Here is a 27,491-nt window from a genome sequence, read left to right on the forward strand (position 1 = left end):
AATGACGGATTCAGTAAACATTTCTAGAATAGATCCAAGTTTGGATAGGTATTAAAACGTCCAATGAACGCGAAGTCAAATTCTTTGGCGAAGGACCTCGGCAGGAAATGGGTCATAGATGCGAATATCCCACACAAAACCGATGCTATTAGTGAGTCGTAAAATAGTAATACATCATCGTTTAACAAATACACACCTAATGGTGAGCGCGACCTTAGTCGTACCAAAACATCAACCTACTATATTATTAAAGCCCACCGGTTGAGGAATGTCCCCACGATAACATTGTATTTAATATCTTATGAAATTAATAAATCTAGCGACCCAATTTTGTCACAGGCAATCCGTTAAGACCTTGTACCTACGAGTAGCTCTGTCGTTCTAAGCCTTAGGGTATCTGAAAGGGATCGATATTGAAGAGGTAAGGTCGCAATACTTAATCTTATTTCTATGCCGCTTTAGTTATTTTTTATTTTTTTAAACACTGAGATTCTCTCGAGTCTTCATAATGTGTTTCATGACTATAGCGCATTTTTCCCATTCTTCTTTAATCTTAAGCATCTTAGATATAAGATTTTTTAGACTTGTTCTTATTGCCAAAGGTACATTTCTCACCCCCTTTGAACATACCACACTCAAAAATAGCATTATACAGAGGATCATTTTCTCCACAGTATGGGCCACAGTAATTACGTTTTAACTTTAAGTTAACTCACACTACGTTAGCGTAAGGGCTATGTGTATTTGATCGCTATATTAAGCCTCCTCGAAAATCATTACGTAGCTAAAACAAAATATATAATAGTCGCTTTATGTCCGTTTTCACTAAGCCTAGGAATCGTCTTAATCAAACACCTAATGGTTTAGGCGATATATATATATATAAAAAAACTTTTCTCAAACTCTTAGGTGATAACTATTGGTTAGGCACGTATTGCCTTGTTCGACGTTAGTGAAGCCGGTCATTAGTCTCAATGCGACGCATCCGCTTTTAGGAAATACCAAGCAGATATGTAGTAAATAATTATAGTATATGTATAAATATTTATTTATTTATTTATATATATATTATAATTTAAATATATATTATATATTATAGCCTAGTGGTTAGGGCTTCGGATTTCCTCTCGGGCTGACTTAGTTCGATCTCCGGCTCGCGGCCCTTACTATTCAGGGGAATGTGTGTTAAACGCAAAAAAAAACCACTTGCTTCAACGGTGAAGGATACATCTTTGGGAAACCAGCACTCCTGAGAGTTCTCCATAGTGTTCTCAAAGATATATGAAGTCTACCGGTCCGCACTTAGCCAGCGCAACGGACAACGGACTAAATGTTCATGACATAAACATTTTCCAGATGTGGGAATCGAACTCACGGCCTTGGACACAGAAAGCAAGGTCACTACCCACTGAGCACTGCGTATCGCTATTCCAAGCAAATTTCTGACAACAACCCCAGCGAAGAGGTGAGCGCTGCGAAATATTTTCCGAAATTGCTTCACCTTATTATACCTACTAATAAAAAAAAAGAAGTTTTTTATGTGCACGCTCTCTGAAAGTGGAAGTCTGATTTTAAACATATTTTTTGCATATTTTAATAGTTTAACGCTTATGAATAAGATAATAAGTTATATTTAGAAGTCACGGTACGAACCTAAGCAAATGAGCAAAAAGACATACAAGAAACGCTACGCGAAAACAGCGTGAAGCAGTGGATCGGGGTATTTTGTGTAGAATATAATATAGCGTATGAAAGTTTGTATGGGAAAAGTTTATATATCTGTTGTGCTAAGTTGTAGGTACTGTCGCGGGGAAATTGCTATAGCCCGCGGCAATCAAACAAGTAAAAAAAAAATTTAATTAAAATTAAACATTCATGAGCAACAGTGCCCACATTTTCTAAAATGTCTCTCTGCGCACGTTTGCTCCATTGCAACTGATCTGTTTATTACGAAACTTGACCAATAGGTCCCATAGGTAATTTTCTGGGTTAAACAGTCTTTAGCACACCCAAAGGCCTAAGGTAGACGACCTTTTAGTCTCCAATTGGATTATTAAGACTTAAGTCAATGTTGCATAAAAATACAAGCGTTTACGATAACTTAAGTAAATATATTATAGCGTGTTGAGGAACATTTCCGTATTCCATGGCACAACGGTGTGCGGCAACTTCAAGTAAGATATCCAGGGTTCGAATCCCGGCATATGTCAGTTTGCGCTTTTACAATTTTTAAATTTTCTTAGATCTGTCTTCAGTTACTCCAATACATTCGGACAACCGTCTTTACAGTTTCTCTGGCCGCTCGAAAGTTAGGGAGATAGACTCCAAAAACTGTAATGAGTTGTATCACCAGTTACTTAACAGGTGAAATCGCAGCAAATGGCTAACTTTTAAAAACTAAACTACTGAGAACAAATTACAATGCTTCAAAACTTCTATTTAATATCACAGATTAATTTTCGTGGCCTCCTTTAACCGTAAAATATTTGCAAACGTTATCGGTATTTGCTCACAAACTCCGTATTGTTTCGTTATGGCTCTAAAGTCTAAACCGTATATAAAGCTATGTTCAGAAGGTAAATGTTTATTTCTTCAAATTTTATGGCAATTATAAAAAAAACTACTTTAAAGTGATAACTACCAGTTAGTACTATACTAGCTTACAGATCACGAATGTAATGCGTTGAGATGTTCTGCCTGAAGATATTTTCATCAGATAATAATCATAAAAATTAAATAGGCCTAACTCAACCTATTTAAATACAAAAGAAATATTAAAATTAGTTCCGAATTTGTAAAAAAAAATGGTTCCCCAATATCCATGAAGTTATAAATCAAGTATAAAGCGAATTGAGAACGTGTTCCTGTTTTTGAGTGGAAAAAAAAACTACAGGAAATGGGAGCGGAGACCCTCTTGACTAGCAGAGGGGCGGAGTCGAGTGGATGGTTAAAATGTGAAACCGGAACACGATTTAAAACTCGTTTTTCATACATAATTCTTTTCAGGGTAATTGCTGCAGTGCACTTACTCGTACAACACCCAAGTAAATGTGGGAAACCGTATAAATCTTCTTAATTTCATGCACGATGGACGTTCTCTGCTGCCTGCTGAACGTCTAAGGTCATTCGTAGGAATTTCCACGCTATTAGTATTGTGCCGCTTACTACTTTCTTTGGGCAACCAACGCTGAGTTTTCTGATGCGGGATTTTAATGTAGGTAACTAGTTGTTGCCCTATTTTGGGGCTTTTTAATTTTTCCAGAGAATAAATATCAAGGTCAAGCTATCTCAATGCAAAATTTCGCCTGAGGTCATTAGGACGGACAAAAGTAACGTAGACTTTTTTTTAAGTCGCTCGGAAAAGCAACGCTACAACTGCTTTTGCTTAGAGGGTAAGAGCAGTGGCGTGCATAGAGGGTATGCACAGGGTATGCAGATGATATAAAATGAAGAAAATCTCCAGTACGAGTTATAAATACTTGAAGGGTAGGCTTTCTATATCTCTTACAATGCCTTTCCTTAATTTCTTCATTTCATACCATGTGCATACCCTGTGCATACCCTCTATGCACGCCACTGGGTTAGAGTATTCTAGGTCCATCTCCAGGACGAAAGCTATATAAGCGCTATGATTCATCGAGATCAGTCCAATATCTTTAAAAACAAATAAAGTAATCGACACATTTTCGCATTTATTATTACTATGGAATGGATAAGTGTGGATAAGATTTTACTTTAAGACATAACTAGCAAATAACAATATAACTGTAGCTAGCAGTAGGTCCATTAAAGTTTCATTATTTATCCATCCAATGAAAACTACCGTTATAAAACATTAAACCATGGCAGAGTAATAAGATAAGAAAATATGTCTCTGACTATGTAAACTTATCTTAAACCTCATATCTCGAGCGAAAATGATCTATTTTATAACGCTGCTAAATTGTAAATTAAACTTGAGCTCGAGGAAATTACACCTAAACCCTAAATTAATAAAAGTTAATATCGTGTGGGCATTATAAAATGCCCAATTACTTTAGAAAAACCAAGTTTAACCGATAAACAAGTGAATGTTTCGTTATTAAACGTATATCTTTATAGCGAAACTGTTATGATTATTATTTGGCCTGGATATAATAAATGACTGTGATGGCTTCCTATCTCTATTATAATAAGACCCATTTAGTATTGATTTTTCGTCAGTCATCTTTTAAGTCCAATCGTAAGAACCTTACAGATATCATGATATGACCTAAACTAACTTATATCATTTTAAACCCATGTTCTGTCCACCACAGGACATGGGCACAGTAGACAAATAAGCTAAAGCAGTATCCAAACTAGGCCCGGTTGATTAACTCCATGCGACTGCTCGTCACGACACGGTAATTCAGACTAACATACTTCGATAGTAGCATTGGGCCTCGTAAAGGCATGCATCAGTGTGAGTGTGAAGTTTCACAAGTTTGTTCGTTGTTTCCATACTGCTTTAATATATTTACTGTGACACGGGTCTCCGCTCAGATTGAGAAGGGTTTAGGCCGCAGTCCACCACGCTAGCGTATTTCGGATTGGTAGACTTCACAAGACAGACTTTGAGATCATTATAAACTCTGAGGCATGCCGGTTTCCCCAATAGGTTTTCCTTCACCGTTAAAGCAAATGATATTTTAAAAGCTTTAATTACAAACAGTTAAAGCTCTGACCGCTAGGCTATCACCGCTTCACTAATCGCTAAAATAGCGCACAAGTTAAGTTAAAACATCCTCTTCAACAGCCAAATGTCTCAGCTCAGTTTTCCTCTCTCACAGGTGAGGGCTATAGAGTTAAGGCTCAAGCAAACTGGTGCAATTTCGGACAAAATTGTAATTAAACTTTTTAATAATCCTGTGACAAACGGGGTTAACAAATTCTAATTACGAGAAACTATGAAGAGACGTTTGTTATCACGTTTCATATGACCTTTTCCAGAAGTGTTCGACCCACAAGATAATAACCACGCGTGACGTTTGAAAGTGCAATCTCTGTACGAGTTGCTATAGAGAATTGAAAAACGGTAACATAAGAAGATGCATCACGCAAGGATTCTTACTGATCGTTCAGGGAAAGTGTGAGATTTTCTACCTACGTTTAGTAATTCGTTTGCCTGAAAGTAAACTACGATTTATATGATAACGATCGAGCGCCAACTAGTGTCAATATGGTTTTCCGGCGTTGCAACTAGATAGCTCTCTTTATATAATAAAGTAAACGAAGGCAGAAAATCACACACTTAGGCGCTAATGCCCGTTTTCAGTAAACTTAAGAAAACGCTTAAATCGGATGCCTAAAGATTTGGGTGATGCGTAGAGAAAAAAATAAACGTTTCACCAACTCTTAGATGACGACTAACGACTTATAGCGCCATCATATGTAATGTTACTTAAACTGACACTTGACAATTGATAAAAATATAAATTCGGTTTTCTTTAACCTTAAATCCATAACGAAAGTGAAAGATATAATAAAACAAAGACAAAATACCACATGTCCACGTGGTTATGTTATTAGGTTAGGTTATATGAGTGAAATCGATTGGTGAAAGGTAAATGTATGCCTAGGAATCTTCTTTTATTAGGCATAACTTAGGCATTGCCTTGTTCGTCGTTAGTGAAAACGGGCGATATATAAAATATCTTTGTAAGTAAGTATTTAAAACGTAAAGCCCGATTCTCCGTGACATTGAAATCTTAACTGCGCACAAAATGCATTTTGTGACGTAATAATATGTCACACCTATTTATAATAGCACAAAAGTACTTTATTTTTTAGGTCACAATGTGGCTAAGTGTGAATTAAGATTAATATGTAAAAGAGACTCAGGGAACCTGGTACGCGAGTGACAATACTTATAATAAAATATACGCCGGAGCTTGAGACCCTAGCGAGTTTGACTATCTAGTATCTATATATTCGTTAACGCTGACTGCCTCATCGGTCTAGTGGTTAGCATGTTCTACTGCAGATCACGAAGTCCTGGGTTCGATCCCTGGATCGGGCGAGTTGCTAGTATTGGCTATAGCCTGTGTTACCCCCCGTGCCTCGAAGAGCACGTTAAGCTGTCGTTCCTGCGCCCGTTTTCTGCCCGGACGTGTCGGATCTGCCGTCCTATCAGACTTTGAGAGTGAGGGAATAGAGAGTGCATCTGAGTTAGCGAAAACACTTGTGCAATGTATCTCCCATGTAGTTGGAAAATGGCTCTGGAGTTTGATCACCGCGGCCGAAATCGGTCAGGAAAACTTTTTGTTTTTCTGTTTTATCGCTTAACGCTTTAGAAAACTAAGGAAACTAATTGTAATTTCGAACAACGAAAATAAAGAAATTACCTACTAAAGAACTTTCCTAGTTTCCTAAACTGTTAACGATTTCATTGATAGTCAATATGGCCAGGGCCGTTGACACGTTCCGGCCTGTCTATAATAAGGAAATACGCAGCAGAGCTCATAAAAACAATGTCTTATAATATAAGCGCTATTTAATTGATAAATTCTTTAAGAAGATTAATTATTATGTAGCTACGCCGCACCGCTCTGTTTTTTTATTCTTTACGAAAAAATAATCGACCGCCAACAATGAAATAATTAACTTATTGCTTGTTATTGGTAGGTACACTTTAATATTTTTTTTGAAACAGCGTGTTGTACCCAGATCGCTGATCGCCCTATGACGATCATATTGTAATAAGAACCCTTTATAATTTTTAAACTGACATAATTTGTAAAGAGAGGTATCAAATTTGGGAACACAAAATACAGTTTAACGCAGTAAAGGTTAATTTACTGTGATGCTAATAAACGAGACCTTTTGTAATTTTGTTAAATCGTTGGCATTGCCCAGAACAAACCTGAAACTCGCTTTTAACAAAATGACAAACAAGCGTCTTTTAAATTAGCACAGCAGTGTACCTAGAGAATCAGGCAGTAAGGTTTTTATTTTTAAAACAGTTCGTGATCTGAATGTATAGATCCAATCCCTAGGAATTCATTTTACTATTTTCTTCACCTAAATAAATTACGCAACAATAAGAAACAAACCGATTCCATATGATAAAACAGTCCACAACACTGCAAACCCAGCGAATATGAAGTTTCGGACACTCGCACAAACACAACTGCACTGACTTTTACAATATTTTCGAATTTCGAATCCGAAAAGTTTAAAATTAACACCGATAACGTCCGATTCGATTTTTAAAAGCAATTAAAATCCGTGGGCGATTCGATTTGTTTAATCTGTGCGATTCGATTTTTAAACTACTCGCAAGGAGCAATTTTTTTCAATTGTGTGGCACCGTCTGGCGCGCACGGCGCTCTTTGCGTTACTGATTGGTAGTAGGTACACCGCTAGGTTCAGTGGGAGTTAAGTTATTATGGAGTTATGTTTAAGCCAGGTTTACATACCACAGGTTCTAAAGAAAATCGTCAATGCTAGTACCATAACGCTTAACTAACATTGTCAAATAACTCATCAAGCCTTTTGTACCCCATTTGTCTGTCATTAATATAATATGTAGTTAACTTTTACGAATAGCATTTCAGTATGTAACGTATCTCAACTTTTATCGTTTTTCTCATATTTTTTCATATATAATCAACACGGGTAGGTCCACAGATCAGTTTGAAACAATACCGCGTATAAACGTCATTTTACAAGGTAAATATTTGCTTTTAAAATAATGCTTTAGTTACAGGAGATGGAACTCCATTTCTTTTTTTTTCTCTAGCTCCTGGCTATAAAATTAGCTATGTGTACTAACGCGGTATTTAACATTGTTAATTACATTATAGAACAATGCACAACGAAATGATTATAAAATTTCGTTCATGTTTAAAATTTTTCAACTTGTGAGTCTTATTGAGCTATTTGACACACTCGTGTGTACGATGTCAATGTAACAATGTGGTTACATGGAGCTACTGTCAGATTCATTAGCTTTTCCAACAAATTACCAACTGCTCCATACAAAACGAATTATTTCATAGTAACAGTTGTTAAGACCACATATTCTGTATGGTTTGTTAGTTTATGTTTGATGGTTCGATTCCAAGCAGGGGCAATTTGGGATTTTGTAATTCCTGAATTTGCTCTGGTCTGGTGCGAGGCTTTGGTCGTGGCTAGTTACCACCCTACCGACAAAGACGTTCCGATAAGCGATTTTGTGTTCCGGTGCGATGACGCGTAGAAATCGATTAGGGGTATGACTACCATACTCCCTTTTCAGGTTAATCCGCTACCATCTTAGACTACATCATCACTTACCGCCAGGTGAGGTTGCAGTCAATGGCTAACTTGTAGTGGAAGAAAGTTACTGAATAGGGGGCAGGTCTAGAAATAAAGTCGGATGAAGAGATAGGAACTTCAGAGCATGAGACTTACGAGTTTGGAATAAATGGATTTGTTTGCCAATAACTATTATTATAGATCTTCTTGGTTTCTGGGCCCTCCACAACATTCTCCTCCGCAGCTGAGACCGATTCAGAATTTGGTATCTGTTACTGTAGTGAAATTGTTAAAGCATTGTAACCTTGACCTGGCGGTTTTATTTGTTTACAGTCTAGATAATATTGCATGTGTAGGGGGTTTATAAAATAATTAATGTAGTTTTATGTTACTAAGGGCTGATTTTTCAATAGGCAAATAATCCAATTTGATAGATTTCATATGCAACAATTGTCAAAACGTTCAATTATTTGAAGATACAATAATAAGTCCTAAAGCTGAGGCTTTTATTGCTTACTAGCGTACCCAGCCCGCTTCGCCGGGCTAGATTTTGCTTAATTTTATTTAAACAATAAACTTACATCATTAAATTTTTAATTTAAGTCTCATAATATATTAAATCATTTATTTATCTCCGTATTCATTCTCTTCTATTCTCTTCTCGAGCGGGTGAAGATCATTATCTACACCCATGTACACCCAAAAATAGAATATCATCATAGTAAATAAAAGCAGTATTTGAGAGTTTGAGAGTTCAAAAATAGGATTGAGTGATCGTCACCAAACTTTACAGGATAACTCGCCAGGTCAATCCGGAGATTCCCTGAAAGTTTCATTAAAATCGGTCCAGCCGTTTCGGAGCCTATACGGAACATACCCACACACTTTCCCTTTTATATATATAGATAGATGATGCCGTATGAATAGTTTTTAGAATCGTGTTTTTCTTGACAAATACTGCCTATATACAATATACTAATAAGATTAGGCCCCGAAATTATTTACTTTGTTTTGTTATACTTTTTTACGTACTTCATGTGATGTGCAATAAAAGTATATTTCTTCATTCGTTCATTCATTCATACTATATGGATCATAATTTTCTTTTGAGAACTCCCTACTACTCTACGCCGCCGCTGCGCTTACGGCCGATTACGGTCAATCGGTAATTGGTCATGTGTAGTTGCGTCGTAAATACCTCCCTGAATCGACTTCATTAACAGGTTTGCTTACATGTTCATTTATTTTAATAAATAAGTACTTACCAGTGTGTGTATCCTAAAGATCGACTACAATGAAGAACAACGCGACCTTCAGCGTAGCATACTAGTGTGAAACTGATTACGTCCATCCGTATTATACTGTGTGCAATAAATGTCCCCTTATGTAGCCACGCCCTAGGATGTAGCCACGTAGCATCAGAATTTTGTCTTCTTTTTCAATTTGCAACAAACAACTGAGCTATATCATTTTCCAATTTGAAAATGGTACCATACTACCCTCATATTTTTGTATACTTTTAACGGATAGCTGCATGTGAACTAATATTGAATTAAGTCTTTTCTTTTTGTAGCACGCTCTGACTTGCAATGTCAGCAAACCTTACAATGTAATAGCTTAAGTTTTCATGTAAGTGAATACTGTTCTTATCAAAACAATAAAATTTCTTAAACCGCAATTTCAAAATTCATATTCCACGGGATTGATTTTTGTTATATATACTTCATATTCAAACAGCAGCTCCCCTCCTACAAAGTTGTTTGTATGAAGATCCTACATTGTTATTATATGTATTTGAGCGTAGCGATGTATCGATAACAGAATGTTCCAAAAGCTGAGATTTAACCATCTAATCTAAATAAAAGAAATCTAGCAACTAACCACACAAGATATTAACATCGTCGTATTTTGGCTGGTTAGAATTGTCTTTATAGTGACTATCTAGTATCGAACTAGTTGGTGTCCAGGTCCAATGATGTAGCCGAGAGTTAAATTTAAGAAAAAATCTAAAAATCACGTAGACCTTTCGCAGACCCTAATTATGAAGCATTCATAGATATAATACGTTACAAATAATATTTAGGTGATGGTGATAATTACATTCGTTAACTAAAAAAAGGGGTTCCAAACGCGCCCTGGTTTAAGATGAGTACACAACAAACTAGACGGGTTTTTTTTTGTTATCACAGTCAAATTTATATTTAGCTATGAAGTTAGAGCAATTTCCCAAGCTTTTTATTATTCATGTAATTCAAAATATTTACACCCATGTACACCCAAAAATAGAATATCATCATAGTAAATAAAAGCAGTATTTGAGAGTTTGAGAGTTCAAAAATAGGATTGAGTGATCGTCACCAAACTTTACAGGATAACTCGCCAGGTCAATCCGGAGATTCCCTGAAAGTTTCATTAAAATCGGTCCAGCCGTTTCGGAGCCTATACGGAACATACCCACACACTTTCCCTTTTATATATATAGATAGATGATGCCGTATGAATAGTTTTTAGAATCGTGTTTTTCTTGACAAATACTGCCTATATACAATATACTAATAAGATTAGGCCCCGAAATTATTTACTTTGTTTTGTTATACTTTTTTACGTACTTCATGTGATGTGCAATAAAAGTATATTTCTTCATTCGTTCATTCATTCATACTATATGGATCATAATTTTCTTTTGAGAACTCCCTACTACTCTACGCCGCCGCTGCGCTTACGGCCGATTACGGTCAATCGGTAATTGGTCATGTGTAGTTGCGTCGTAAATACCTCCCTGAATCGACTTCATTAACAGGTTTGCTTACATGTTCATTTATTTTAATAAATAAGTACTTACCAGTGTGTGTATCCTAAAGATCGACTACAATGAAGAACAACGCGACCATCAGCGTAGCATACTAGTGTGAAACTGATTACGTCCATCCGTATTATAATGTGTGCAATAAATGTCCCCTTATGTAGCCACGCCCTAGGATGTAGCCACGTAGCATCAGAATTTTGTCTTCTTTTTCAATTTGCAACAAACAACTGAGCTATATCATTTTCCAATTTGAAAATGGTACCATACTACCCTCATATTTTTGTATACTTTTAACGGATAGCTGCATGTGAACTAATATTGAATTAAGTCTTTTCTTTTTGTAGCACGCTCTGACTTGCAATGTCAGCAAACCTTACAATGTAATAGCTTAAGTTTTCATGTAAGCGAATACTGTTCTTATCAAAACAATAAAATTTCTTAAACCGCAATTTCAAAATTCATATTCCACGGGATTGATTTTTGTTATATACTTCATATTCAAACAGCAGCTCCCCTCCTACAAAGTTGTTTGTATGAAGATCCTACATTGTTATTATATGTATTTGAGCGTAGCGATGTATCGATAAAAGAATGTTCCAAAAGCTGAGATTTAACAATCTAATCTAAATAAAAGAAATCTAGCAATTAACCACACAAGATATTAACATCGTCGTATTTTGGCTGGTTAGAATTGTCTTTATAGTGACTATCTAGTATCGAACTAGTTGGTGTCCAGGTCCAATGATGTAGCCAAGAGTTAAATTTAAGAAAAAATCTAAAAATCACGTAGACCTTTCACAGACCCTAATTATGAAGCATTCATAGATATAATACGTTACAAATAATATTTAGGTGATGGTGATAATTACATTCGTCAACTAAAAAAAAAAGGGTTCCAAACGCGCCCTGGTTTAAGATGAGTCCACAACAAACTTAGACGGGGTTTTCTTTTTGTTATCACAGTCAAATTTATATTTATCTATGAAGTTAGAGCAATTTCCCTAGCTTTTTATTATTCTTGTAATTCATAATATTATGATAGTATTTTTCTAAAAGCTTATGTTTCATAAAAACTTTAAACTTATTGAGAGAGCGTAGGAAACTGGTTGGATTCGTCTTGGCAGGTACTAGGTGCCCAGGATCAGATGATGCCGCCAAAAGGTGAGCATAGGAAATCCTCAACTAAACCAGATAGCCGTGCCATGTTCGGAACATTCAAACTTGTCTTCCTAAACTAGCTCTAGTTTAAATTGAAAAATGCCTCTACAACACGAAGCTAACATTCGCTTAGCTGTATACCTAACAAGCCTCTAGAACATTCATAAGACGACCACTATACCCTCTTGAAGTGCTCTTAATGTTACCAAAGGCGGGACGGACAGCCTTTATGCTCTTACCTCTTTGATGAAAAGTTACGAAATCACGTCACCTTAACAGGGTAGTATAGCTATTTAAGTAAATAATAATAAATATAAATATACTACGACAATACACACAGCGCCATCTAGCCCCAAAGTAAGCGTAGATTGTGTTATGGCTACTAAGATGACTGAAGAATATTTTTATGAATATAATACACATAAATACTTATAATATACAGATAAACACCCAGACACTGAAAAACATTCATGTTCATCACACAAACATTTTTCCAGTTGTGGGAATCGAACCCACCGCCTTGGACGTAGAAGGCAGGGTCGCTGCCCAACGCGCCAAACGGCTGTCTAAATAATTATAATGGCTGTTAAATTAATATTTTTTCATAATTTATGTGATACACGCGCATAAGTAAAACGATAGTCTAATGGTCTCAGTTTTCGACCTCCTTTTCGGGGGGGGAGCGAGTTCGATCTCCGGCACGCACCTCTTAACTATTCTTTGTTAACTCTTAACACTTCTTGCGGTGCCTCTCCGACTAGCGAAGGTTGCAAACCTTCGCTAGGCGGTCAGCTTCGTAAATTCTTGTCTATTTTTAGCGAGGCGAAATAATTCTGCTGCACTCTCGATTCCAGTCCACTCTCTGATGTTACGAAGCCAGGATGCTTTTTTCTGCGACAAACGCCTCTTCTTTATGCAACTTTTCCCATCACAACAAGTTGAAGGAGCTCATATCTCTCGTGCCTTAGCACTTGCCGCAATTATGCAACTTTTCAGATCTTGATGGTGTGCAAAAGTTCGCGCCGTTGGTTGACGCGTCGCAGAGCTTCCTCATTGGATACATTGCGAGTCCTAATGGCCAACATACGTCTAAATGCCCATATCTCAAATGCTTCAATGCGTTATTTGTTATGTGTGTTCAAAGCATTACAATATCACTTGCTCTGTGTATGAAGTTATCCGCAACGTTCTCTTAGACGTGCGAAGATTACCAATCCGCACTTGGCCAGCGTGGTAACAAACAAAGCACTTCTCATTCTGAGAGGATACCCTTGCCGTATAGTGGAACGGAAATCGGTTGGTAATGATGGTGACAAATAAATAGGTTTAGGTCAGGTGCGTGCAAAGGGTCTTAGACCAGGGTACGCATTAAAAAAGCAACAATATAAAACAACATACAAAAACACTATTAGTTTTACAAAATGTTTAGGTAAAGCAATGTTTTAATACACTTATGAAATACACACACCGCTGCTGCTTAGTCAAGAATCGTAGTGTTTGATTCTATTGTTTCTAAAACCCTGATAGGCTCTGAGCGTAGGTCTGTAGCGCAGAGCCTTTATGAACGTATGCAGTGCACTCCGCTGTTTTAGGTAGTCTCACGAAAAAGGTATCTTTGAGTACCTATCGACCTATTGTATACACTACGGACTATTATCGAATTAGTAAAATTCTATTGCCATGCATGATTATATAGTGTAAGAAACAAATCAGTTACGTATAATAAAAAAGCAATAAACACAAATTATTTATGTTCTTAATTTGTTGGCTACAGCACAGACGAGATGAGATGCTCAATTTACGTGACGCCATTTATACGTAGTTGGTGATATGCAAACACGTGTGTCTTAGAATAACCGTTTATTATTTTTTTTTTTGATAAAGTATTAAACATGGGTGATATTTTAGGATAGGTCATAATGGTATTAATATACTTATGATGATTATGGATAAATGTAATAGAAACAGTTAAATAATTTTTGAAGAATAAAATATACCTATTTATTTATTTTATATCAATAATATGAAGATAAATAAATGAGTAAGGGTGAAAAAAACAGGAAGAATATATTTGGATTACCGTAGACGCTATAGATATAGCGTCCGCCAATCTATATATATAGAAAGCCGATTGGCGCAGTTTGCAGCAACCCTGCTTTCTGAGCCGAGGGCCGTGGGTTCGATTCCCACAACTGGAAAATGTTTGTGTGATTAGCATGAATGTTTGTCAGTGTCTGGGTGTTTATATGTATATTCTAAGTATTTATGTATATTATTCATAAAAATATTCATCAGTCATCTTAGTACCCATAACACAAGCTACGCTTACTTTGGGGCTAGATGACGGTGTGTAGACGGTGTGTCGTAGTATATTTATTTATTATTATTAATATATAGATATAGATAGGCGGACGTAGAAGCTATCAACACATCCATACAAATAAATTAAGTAGGTAAACCAAAACATACTTTTTGAAATATCAGTCAGTTTATCCGAGCTAGCTGTGGAAATGGCTGAACCAAATTCAACAGGACTTTTACTGACAGGAAGAGATTTTGTCAAGGAGATTTAAGCTTAATATATAAGTACGGGAAACATGATAAAATAAACTCCACTTATCCTAAATAAAAATAACTCACCCGATCCGATATAGCCTCCTCCATTTTTCCGCGTTTCAGCCCTGGGGCGCGAACTACGTTCGCCGGTGGCGCCATGACGGTTGGCGGCGGAACTGCTCCGCCTACATTCCCCGCCGTCACCGGTATGAAACCGGCCTCCATTGTCAAGTTAACATCACCGCTCGACAACAGATGGCGTTGTGCACTAACCGCGCGAATAAATCAATTTCCCATTGCGAAATTACAAAAAAAACTTTACAACTAGCACTTAATTCACTTGTGAAAACACTTCAATTCACTGTATGGACGTATTAAATGTAAATCACTAGCCATTATAAGGAACTGCTTTTGTTTAATGCTTTCAGATTTGAGATCGACGTTTGCATTATCGAATTTGAGCGTATTAGGAACGGATTGCGACGTTTTTGACACATACAAAATCACTATATTACATTACATATATTGGAATCACTGTTGAGAACACTTTTCATTTATATTTATAACAAAACATTTAATTTTTTGCCACAACTAAAACGACGCGTTCACACGGCAGCGGCGAATCGTGTTCTGCAATTTGGCGAGACCAATGATCTCTTTCTCTTTCATCTGGCCGTACCTGGGAAAGAGACAGACATATTATCATTATAATAATTGACAAACTAATGTGAATGGGACAGGTTCATAGAATAATAAAACCATAAATTTTACGTTTAAGTTTTATCGAAGATCAAGGCTTTAGATAAATTGTGCCTTATGGATAAATTTGGCCCATACTATTAAAAATATTAAAAAGGTAGATTGTAAATCGACGAGTTAATAGGAATTTTAATAGCACTAACCTGCCCAGGTATGTAGGTTCAATAATAATAATAAATACTTTCAAATATAACGTTCATTCGATAGGATTAATTAATCGTAAACATTTCAAATCACAATCACCTTGAATTTAATACGTTCCATGTTGAAATCGATCTATATGAAAAACAAACGTATTTTTATGGTTTCTATTTCCATCTTTCAAATTGATAACTTTGGTATACCAGCTTTTATAACAAGCCTCAGTAATGACAATAATTATTAGGACTTTATCTAATTCAAACTATTGCACTTACAAGCGAATCGCACCTATTAGTTTTATATAAGTTTGCTGGTTAAGGCTTTACTAATCTTTACGACAAATATCTATTGATAAAGAGTTTAAAAAAAAAAAAAATCTTGCATTTTTATTCGATACTCAATAACAATACTATGTACAAAATCTCATATATTTACATATCTTATAAGTCATGTATAACCACGCTATCGTGTGTCAAATAGGTGGGTGTTTTTCATGAGGTCATTGTAATATCCGCTCCTTTTAAAACATTACTCCAATTTTTTTTTTATTGGAAGTGCATATCAATAAATATTTAGTCATTGAACCAACGGAATTCGAATTGTCTGTAATTTCTCTGCTTATCGGGGCTAAGGCTTAACTTAACCAATTCCAAAATATTTCTCCTACAAAAAAAAGATTTTCCCGCGACTAGAGTGACCGTTTCCAAAAATTCACCTCGTAAAATTATTTTGTACAACATTTATTTTATGTCGCATAAATCCCTGCTTTGTCTTAAATAATAAAAAGTTATGGTAATCTTCTCATGCATTTCACTTCCACTTGAGACATGTTTCATTTTAATTGAGGATTGTCTTTCTATTATTTTGGTATAAAATAATAAACCTACGTTGAGATCAATTAGTGCGTGGTAACAATACAATACGGCATCCATACTATTATAATAAATAAAAAAGTGTATTTGTTTGTTTGTCTGTCCTTAATTTACTTCTAACCAAGCAACCTTCGCCTTGCCTTGATTTTTGGTATAGTTTGTTGAAAGGCGGGGAGTAACATAGGCTACTTTTTATCCCAGGAAAATATACGGTTCCCACTGAATTTGTAAAAAAAAACCGTCGGAAACGCGTTCGAAGAACGCGGGCAACGGCCAGTTTGATATAAAATTTAAAATAATAGTTTCAATAGTTTTTCATCAATAAATTCACACTTCACGTAACATTTGTTCTGTTACGCTCTATATAACATATGATATGACATAGTTTATCTCGTAACTAAAGAAAAATAATACCTTTCTAAATAGAACAATCAACAATTAGGTTTTTTAATCTATAGTTCAGATACGAATAGAATAATATTATAAAGCTTTGTATGTTATAGCGCGCTAGTTTCAGGAAATACCTACCCCGGTTATAGCTATTTTTGGTTAGCCTTTATTTTTATTAAAGGTTATATGTTATATGACATAGTATGTTTGAAAGTTTGTACAAAGTGTTAATGAAAACCGAAATAATACTATACAGGCTTTAGAGGAACATTATATACTGTCCCTTACTTATCAGTCAAACCGAAAACCAATAGTTTTTGAGTAAACCACGGGACGCTGCCATAGTTTTTACTGAAATAAATCAAATCAAAAAGAAAACAGCCCTTACATCACATGCAAAATAGAAATCATGTGACTCTTGTAACTTTTATTTAGAATGTGCTGTGTAGCGTAAGTACTATGGGCGTGTCGGTCTTTATCTTCCCATAAGTAAAAACTTAGAAGGTTTTGAATTTATTTGTATGGAAAAATAACAACTTTCGTTTTAATATTTTATTCCTCATAAATATATTAAAAAGTAAAAGTATATTACTTATGCATCCTTTAACATTATTTAGTAATTATAATATCACGATAAGACCCATAGCAGTGGAGCGATTCTGTCAAACTTACTAACTATCACTAAAAAGCTGAACAGTGGTTATGTTTGAAACATTGCACGTTATATTTTTAGACAGTAAAATAAGTGCATAGCATGAGTTTAATGACCGAGTCGTACTCTATTTTTCAATTTGAATGTGTGAAAATTATATTAAAGTTAAAAAAAAATCTTTATCATCTTCCCTCAATGACATAATTAACTTTCAGTTATAATACAATAGAAGCCATAGTCTAGTGGTTAGGACTAACTTTTCAAAGTTATGAACGGTATAAGCAATTATATAACATATATCACTTGCTTTAACGTTGAAGGAAACCTACATGCCTGAGAGTTCTCCCATAATGTTCTAAAATGCGTGTGAAGCCCACAAATCCGCACTGGGCCAGCGTGGTGGACTACGGCCTAAACCCTTCCCATTGTGAGAGGAGAGCTGTGCTCTGCAGTTGGCCGCTAATAGGTTGATATAAGAATGATTATGATGAACAATGCAATTAATTTAAATAATTAATTATTTTTAGTTAGAGAGTGCGACCACGGGGGAAAAAGAAATTAAAAAATAATTAAGTTAAATTAAAAAAAATAAAAAATATGAGGAAATAGGTGTCTTTTGGCAACCATTTATTTGATTCTCGTGAGAGAAGATAGCAACTGATCAATTTTAATGATAGTGTATCCGGCGATCCGATCTATGTAACGTGAAACTTTCACTTTTAGCAAACGATTTAGAAATTGTTCAGCCTAAAGGCTATTATAAAGTTTTATCTACTTTATTGATCTATTTACTTTGTTACAAAACCAATATAGATTGGGTACTATTCAAAAAGCTTCAATTTATTCTCATTTTAAAAGCTCCTTACATTTAAAAACAACGATAGAAGTTAGCCTTATACTTTTTTAATTTAAAACCATTACTTTGCTTCATCAGAAGTGGAATAAACTGTTTGGGACGGAGAGGTAACAAAGTATAGTAAAATTAACATGTATTTAAAAAAAATCCAGTGTTTTTTAAAAGTACGTCCTTACGCGTTTTTAGGTGAAAGACTGGCGTCTTATCCAATTTTTTTTCAGGCAAATAAGATTAGGCATTAGTAGATTAAATTATTGGTAGACTCTCACTATCATAACGCTGCTAAAATAAATAAATGAATTACTTTGCAGCTACAATAACCTGTCTCTGAGGAAAATATTACTTACATTTCGGATTTATCAAATATTTTTCCTCAGTAAGCAGTTGGTATTGAATAAAATCTTTTTTTCCTATTGAGTCACAAAACTCCAATGTTATTTATTTGCACAGATTAAACTTCGAACACCGAAGAATATGCTCGTATTGATAGACGGAAAGGCTGCCTCGACTTTAGTATAGATTTAAAAATGGAACAGGAAGTCAGTCCGTACAACCACATACATCACAGAATCGCATATTGTTCAGTTCAGAGTCTATTGTTTAGGTCTTGCTCCAGTAAACAGCGGCTCCAAATCGTATTGAAGATGTACATGAGATTAATGAGAAATAAATTTCATCGGGCAGTGTTGTACCGGCAGATCAGAATACAATGACCATTGGCCGTTTGCACCGATGTCGTACGAGGCGACCTAGGAAATACAACGGAGAACGGGGAGAAGCCTCCTCTGTGCTATTACTATTATCTACTGCGATCACCAAACAGTCTGCCCAGCGTTGTGATCATAGGCAAATCATGCCGTTGCGAGAGGCCTTTAGTCCAGAAGTGGACTGCCACAGGCTATTGATGCTGATGATTGATGAATTACCATCTTTCTTTTGCCTGTAAACGTCCAAATTCTGCGTGGCAAGCAATTCTAGCGTAGAAAAACGACAATTACTCCACGGATAAATGAAATATTATTAAACGGGGTTACTCTTCTTTTGTTCAAGACAAGTAAATATAACCTAACCTCACCTTACCTTTATAAGTGGACATAATCCGGGGGGATTTATAAGAAGAAGAAAAAGAAGAAACACTTTATTGCACGTATAACATACAGGAAAAGAAACATTAAGGAGTAAACAGGTAGACATGCAAAGGCGGCCTTATTGCTGCAAGCAATCTCTTACAGGTAACCTTTGTAAGAAGGACTTACAGAAAAAGAACGGGATAGTGCCAAGAATGTTGTAATTACATTACATTAATACCAAAATGTATAGATACAAATACATAGATCATTTAAATAAATCAACTTTAGTATATCAATATTAAATATATATAAATATATGACATACATAATATATAAAAGTAGATTTTAATACATCATTTACAAACAATAATTAAGCAACAACATCAAATGCCTTCTGACTACTACCTCTCTTTGAGTGATCAAAGAGAGGTAATAGTCAGACGACTCTTGAAAGGGAATTACTTCCACGGATTTCGATTAGAAAAAGAATCCACATTCAACATGATTTCAATTATAATGATAACAGGTTGGTAATGATTTCAATGATAGCATGCTATTCAAAGATAATAGGTGGAACAATGCCAAATGCCCGGTATTGCGAATTTCTGATAGTCAAAGTCAAATATTTCTTTCCTCAAATAGGCACAGAGATGACACTTTTGATGCGTACATTACATGTAAAATATGACATAGAAGTGAGTTGATGGCGATCATTAAATTCGTCAACTTAAAACTAAAGCTACGAGGGTTCCAAACGCGCCCTGGTCTAAGAAGAAGCCCACAACAAACTTAGCCAGTTGTTTTTTTGTCACATTGTCATTTAAAACTATTAAAGAAGCAATCTGGTTAGAGCAATAATTTACACCCAAGCATTTTTATCGTTGACGTAGTCCTTAATACTATAATAGGACTTTTCTGTAACCAAACAATTATTTTTAGTCAGAAGTACGAAACGTTAAGTGAACCTATGAACATCGTAATCACCAGAACAATCAAATAACTAATATGATAATTGCGAATGTGAGTTTGTTTGTTTGTTACGCTTTTACGCGTTATCTTCTCAACCGATTATAGTAAATTTTAGGATTACAGAAAGGGGCATAATATGCTTCCATTCATACACAAAGATAGTATTGTTTCCGGATGTAAAAATGGTTCTTAGGAAAGGTCAATGCGGGTGAAGCCTCGGGTGAAAACAAGTAAGTTACATTTAGTTGTATTTAACATGGGTATACCTTACAGTTACTAATATTACGGGTATAGATAAAGTAAGATTTTTTCTATTTCACATCAACATGGCACGGGTCTCGTCTTAGAATGAGAAGGGTTTATACCGTGGTCCATCACAATGGCCAAGTTCGGATTGTCAAGTAGTGTTCACACGCCTTCGAGAACATTATGGAGGACTCTCGGACAGAAAGGCTCCTTACTGTAAAAGCAAGTGATGTGAGCAACTCCGAAATGTATCGAAGACGAATCCTAACCGCTGAGTTATCACCACTTTTATTTCACACAAGCGTATTACTCTGTCATTTTTAAGAAATTCAGCCGTATTGAAACAATCACACATGTCAGCCTGTCCGCCTACAGCTTCCTGCTTTTACCGGGCATCGAACGCGCTAGAGGTCAATGAAAGTTCTTCTCAACGGATCGTTTAGAAGTCTTGCTTCCGTACTTTCCTTATAAATAGAATGTAGGTGTAATGAGTAATGTGTAAATGAAACAGGTGCTTGAATCACATTACAACTCTATGGTATTAAAGATGCGTCATATTAAATTTTAACTGTTCCTATCCAGTAACTGCATCAGCACTTAAAACTAACACGGCTAGCATGGGCAGGAGACCAGTATCTCCGCGGGGAAGTCTAGGGATTTTGTTGGTATTTACGGAAAGCAGATGGGCCATACCATAGCGATGCTGCTTGGCAGCAGAAAAAAGCACGGCGGTAGGTACATCGCCGGACGCGATCAAGATATAATAATATCTAACTACCACTAAAAGCTCATACGAATATATAAATTGCATAGACAAATGTCTTTTTATGTTTTTAATTTGTATGCATTTTTAGATGACGTTAGGTACTTATTAAATGACGTGCAAATATTTAATGTTTCCTGTTGAAATTAAGTTAACATCAACTGTTGGTACCTCAAACTAGTACCGAACTACTTGGTATAAGGGGTAAAGCACACAGGCCGCGATGGCTAGACTCGCAGGTTCATATCCAGTCGGTCACGAAACTTATGCATTACAAAAAAAATTATAAAGATAAAACATTTTTGTAAAAATTTTGAAACCTTCCAAAAATATATTTTCCAGAAAAAATAACTATATTAATGATATCTATATGTATATGCAATATGATTACGTTCTTATATGTGTAAAATTGCACCACATACAGCTTTATCTTTGCTTTTAACGCCATTGGTTTCCTGGAGATCGCTATGTAGCGATAAGACCGCCGTGATGGATACAGCGTCTTGTGTTTGTTTTTCTATTTTTCTTGTAATTCAAATTTGTTTACAATAAAAGATCATTCATTTATGTATTTATAGCTATAAATAATACCAAGTGGGCGGGAAACCTCTTATAAGTAAAAAAAAAAAAAATGGTGGCTGGACGGCTACTGAAAATTTTAATGACAACATTCCACTCCGTGTTAAGTCCATTTTCAGTCTTTGTAAAGCTGGGAGTATACACTGTGTTCTTATACCTTTTTTTAAGAAAAACCATTAAAATACGTTCTCGCAGTAAACAGTAGTGAGTGAATATAGAGGAAAAATACCTAAGAGTGGAATAATGTCAAATTGATATGACGTTAAGAAGGTCTACAGTTAGGTGCCTGTATATTAAGTACCACCTTAATTGCACGACTCATGATGCGAAGCATCAGAGTGCTTTATTTGAAAAAATTTTTTCGCCCCATTTCGGCGGCTATTTTTATTATTATAGCCTTGTTAGTTCACGGAATCAAGATATTTTGCATACTATTGTCGAGATAATTTAATGGAGATTAATTCCATACTTTTAAAAAATTGATTTACTGCAATAGAATTGGAAAAAAAACACCAAAATAGGTCAAAAAATTTTCCTGTCCGTCATGTGTGAAACCCAAAAACACTCTAAACTTGTGAAAAAATCCATTATTTGAGTTAAATTTAAAAAAAAAAAATTCTAATCGACGATAATAGGTCACTGAATGCGAATGATTAATTAATTCAGTGTAGTTTAATTGCAATTAATAAAAAACGAAAACTGCAAGACTGTATATCTATATTTATCCATGTAAAATTAACATGGATGGTGATATATCTATGTCTATAGATAATATGTACATTTTATTCCACCAGGGGCGCCTGTGCATCACTTTCCTAGTACAGCTGTTTTTTTTTCAATATTTGATAATTAAATGAGCATTATGAGTCGTGCACTTTTGGATTTTCCAAATTTATTTTTTATTAAGCACAATAACTATAATAACATGAAACCCGACCAATTTTCGTATGAATAATGATTTTAAGAGATTTCAAAACTCCAATAGCTAATAAAGGCATATTTACCAGTACATAGCCTGTGAACCAATAGATAGTTGATGAAGGCATAATATAGGTTATAACTTATAGAGACGCTATAAAACAAGCCCTTAATGTAAGTAGGTTTATATGGCATTACCTACTAAGTGAAAATAGTATGCTTATAATTTTAACAAACAATCATTCGTGTAAAAAAAAAAAAAAACAATATAGAAAAATACGTCTAAATAAATAGATACATTGTTTTTTTACTTTCACCATTACCTTCTTGAACTAATCTTTCTCTATTTTTGCATCATTTAACTTCTATCTGATTCATTCAATCTTTTACTGATTTATTATAACTGAACTGTATTTAAATATTTTGTCAGCATAACACATGACGGTAATTTTGCGGTACCATACGCATACCGCAAAATTATTTGATTAGACTTAACTCAAAATACCTCCGAATGGTTTTATATAAAGTGATTAGTATCGATCAATTAGTACTAACATTTATTTTAGTGTACTCAATGATTTTAATTATCAAATGAACTACTTTGGTGCTGGCATACCTTTCACTGGTCTGGTCAGACAGGGGTCTACCAACGCTAGCACAACGTTGGCAGACCCCTGTCTATATGTCTGTCTTTCATCTGTCTACAGATGAAATCAAACGAGTCGGAGGGAGCCGCTGAACCCAAATTTTAAACTCACTACAATCTAATTATGTACAGCAATGGACGTCAATAATAAACATTTATTGGATTTCCTTGCAATTTTAACTAATCAAATTTAGCTGTAGCTCTAGTGTAGACTCAACCCTATATATATGAAAACTGGCATCCATCCAGCAGAGTTTTAAGTCCTTATATATCAATCTTCTCGTACATCTTTCTATACAAACAAAATTAAACTTTAATCCATTGCGGCAGAAATCCATTTCCACAGTTCGTATCACTTACCATGTTACCATATTCACAACAAGATAAATCATACCTTAACACATGGAAATACGGTCGCAATCATAGCTGGCACATACACTTTAACAGCTGATGCGATACTTCAATTTGGGTCAACGAAATTTTGACTTTAATCATGCAAAGATACAGATTAAATTGGTTTAAATACGTAATTTTGGATGTTTGCTTAATTCCAATCTAATGAGAGATTCCAGTGTGAATTTCGCTACATTAGCACTTTGGTTATAATAGGTAGATACCGAAAGCAGTGCTATCCTGTATATTGAAGTACGAATAATTATTAACTTTTGTTTTGATAAAATCATTTTGCATTTGAATGCACAATTCTTTGGGAAAGCTTTGGGTATATAACATCCAGCTACTTAGAACCCTAATAAACGAAATAATAATAATAAATATACTACGACAATACACACATCGCCATCTAGCCCCAATGTAAGCGTAGCTTGTGTTATGGAAACTAAGATAACTAATAAATATTTTTGTGAATAATATTATGTAACACAAATACTTAGAATATACATATAAACACCCAGACACTGAAAAACATTCATACTCATCACACAAGCATTTTCCAGTAGTGGGAATCTAATTCACGGCCTTCACGACTCAGAAAGCAGCAAGCTGCGCCAATCGGCCGTCGACTTTGCAGCATTACATCAAATTTTCCATATTATATTGCAGTGTCATTAGAAAAGTGGTAGAAGCTTACACAAAAATCAATAAAATTGGATGAGGAAAGCGTGTACAGCTTGATTGCCTATAGCGGTCCACTACTGAACTATAGGCCAGCAGTGGACTCACCCATTTATTTGCCCATAATCGCATCGCTCGGCCCACTAAAGGGGACCGGTCTCCTACATTGAAGGGTTAAAGGTCGTAGTCCACCACGCTGGTCCAGTGCGGATTGGTGAAATATATTGTAAAAAAAAAATGTTTTCTGTTAATTGGTGCCAGCAGCGTCACGCGGTATTCCCTTAAACATTATATTGCGTGATACTGATTGTCCATAATACAGCTTTAAGGTTTTACTATTTAGACCAGTTTAGATTTAAGTATTAGAATTAAATTTAACTCGTATTGTCTCATTTAATTGAGAATGAGAAGGGGTTAAGGCCGTTGTCCACCACGCTGGTCCGGTGCGGATTGGTGGACTCCACAAACGTTTGAGAACATTAAGTAGAACTCTACAGCATGCAGGCTTTCTCACGATGTTTTCCATCACCGTCGAAGCAAGAGATATTTTTAATGACTTGTAAAAATTTTAAGGTGCGTGCTGAGATTCGAACTCGGCCCCCCGAAAGTGAAGTTGAGCTCCTACCCACTGCACTATCACCGCTTAAAGAATACAATAATTACAAAATTATGTGTAAGGGCACAATGATAGGGCTAAACATGTATATGCCCTCAATAACAATATTCAAAAGAAGTAAGGAGTGCTTATAAATGATAATCGACGATTAAATGACTGAACATATAATATAACATTCGAATCAGTCCACCTGTTTAAAAGTTAAACATAACAATCCTCCTTTTGTATCAAGGTTAAAAACTAGGCATTGCTATTTAACTCACAAACACAAGCTTATGCAATTTGGCTTTTACTTATTAACACCAAGACAACTGTGTAGACTTTTTTTAACCCAGTTAGTTACATTGTTATAATAATGCGTTGTTACAAGGTGATAACGATGTCATTTAACCGCTAAAAAAGGTTAATCTTTATCTTGTATAATCTGTCGGTATACAACATGTTCTGTGATTATCATCATCATAGATATTTCAACCGATGGATTTCCGCTGCTGGATATACTTTTTCAGCATAACAGACGACCAACATGTTAAAAAGCAACGATGAGGTGTAGGTTGCTTGCTAGACAAAGCCTATTCACTCTTGCCATGAAGGTACTAAAGTTTTATGTGGCATGCAGTTGCGTGCACTTCATACAAGCACAAAAGCGCTGCCTACCCTTACATTTTCAAATAACTGGCAACAGAGGAGGATTTTGAAATGTTATGCCACTTTAATGCTTTATGCTTACCCTGGTCCCAATTACTGTGCACGCCACTGGTGGAATGAAATACATTTTCTGGGCGTTCTACACTTTAGCGGTAGGTCTACTGTATGGTTCAACACTCCACCTAGTGCCATTTGTATCCAGCTACTATCTACGAATCGCTTGGTATCGTCTTTCTTAATTGGATGTCTTAACCACATTTCTACATACTTTCGGAATTTCGCAAAGTTTTTTCATTATTTTTTACTTTATAAATGTAAGAATTCTGAGAATGCGGATGTAACACCATTTACCACAGAACTAAATATAACTGCCACCTAACTTCATCAATCCTCAGCAGCACGCTTAAAGCAAAGACTAAAACATTGATCGGGCTTCCAAGTATAGCCTACTGAACAAAGAGACTGCATCTAAATCTATCCACACGTTCTGCAGTTGCCACAACAGCTGTCGTTTTCTGTAACTTTTCTGACAGGTTGCTAACCGTTCATCTTTACACAAAACGCATAATTTGACAGCGGCGATTGTACACTCATTGCAAATTTTGTTTAAATATAAAAGTCGCCACCGGTTAGAAACTGTCACAAAAGTTAAGAATACTGGGCAGTCCCAGTATTCTTGACTTTTGTCTGCTGTCGACCATTTGAAGGGATTTAGGTACGAGAAACCTACAGCAGCGCGCTAATAATGAAGATTCTGCTTTATTTTATGGTTAATAAATTAATTAAATAAATTCATCATCACATCAACCCATTATCAGCCCACTACAGAGCACGGGTCTCCTCCTTGAAGTGTTGAAGGTCGTAGTCCACTACGCTGGCCCAGTTCGGCGGATTGGTGCGATAAATTGTAAAAAAAAAAAAGGTTTCTGTCAAATGGTGCCAGCAGCGTCACGCGCGGTATTCCCATAAACATCCTCTCGCGTGATACTGTTTGTCTCAGACCAGTTTAGATCTAAGTATTAGAAATAAATTTGACTCGTATTGTCTCATTAAATGAATTACTTTATGAGTACAAAAAGGTTTATGAACTTTTTTTAGACAGTGAAACTACAAATCTGGCTTTCGGTATTAACTGTTCCACGTTCGGAAAGCAGATTCTACTAATAGAAACCCGGACAAAAACACAGCTGTTGCTCTTTTTCAACATCACGATTTTACAATTTAGCAATATATGAAGTACTCAATGGTAAATACTATTACCTAATCTGTGCCAGAAACAAACAAACATACAAAGACTTATACAGTACTTATAGCGTACGCCGAGTGTTATAAATATCGTCTATCAATAATGTCCCAAGAGCGACATCGATCAAATTACTTCAATAATAATTAGATTAACAATGCTTCATTGTCTCACGTCACATGCATGCATGTATGTCTGGATGTCTGTTACACAATACACAATAAACCGCGATGGTTAGCGAAGCGAGTAAACACAAAGGCAGGATATGGA

General features: G+C 35.5%; 1 protein-coding gene across 7 annotated transcripts in view; it reads right to left on the bottom strand.

The window, feature by feature from the left end:
* LOC120628427 (mitogen-activated protein kinase-binding protein 1) overlaps positions 1-27,491 on the bottom strand; it is a 125,045-nt gene that overhangs the window by 86,101 nt on the left and 11,453 nt on the right. For 6 of the 7 annotated variants that reach the window (XM_039896796.1, XM_039896795.1, XM_039896793.1 and 3 more), the window contains exon 2: positions 14,864-15,458. In XM_039896796.1, the coding sequence (XP_039752730.1) occupies positions 14,864-15,004 (141 nt within the window). In that variant the 5' untranslated portion in view covers positions 15,005-15,458. Of the gene's footprint in view, positions 1-7,073; positions 7,345-14,863; positions 15,459-27,491 lie in introns of those variants that run through there. The other variant, XM_039896791.1, reaches the window with a different exon arrangement.

The sequence above is a fragment of the Pararge aegeria genome, chromosome 12 (assembly GCF_905163445.1).
Source record: "Pararge aegeria chromosome 12, ilParAegt1.1, whole genome shotgun sequence".
NCBI lineage: Eukaryota > Metazoa > Arthropoda > Insecta > Lepidoptera > Nymphalidae > Pararge > Pararge aegeria.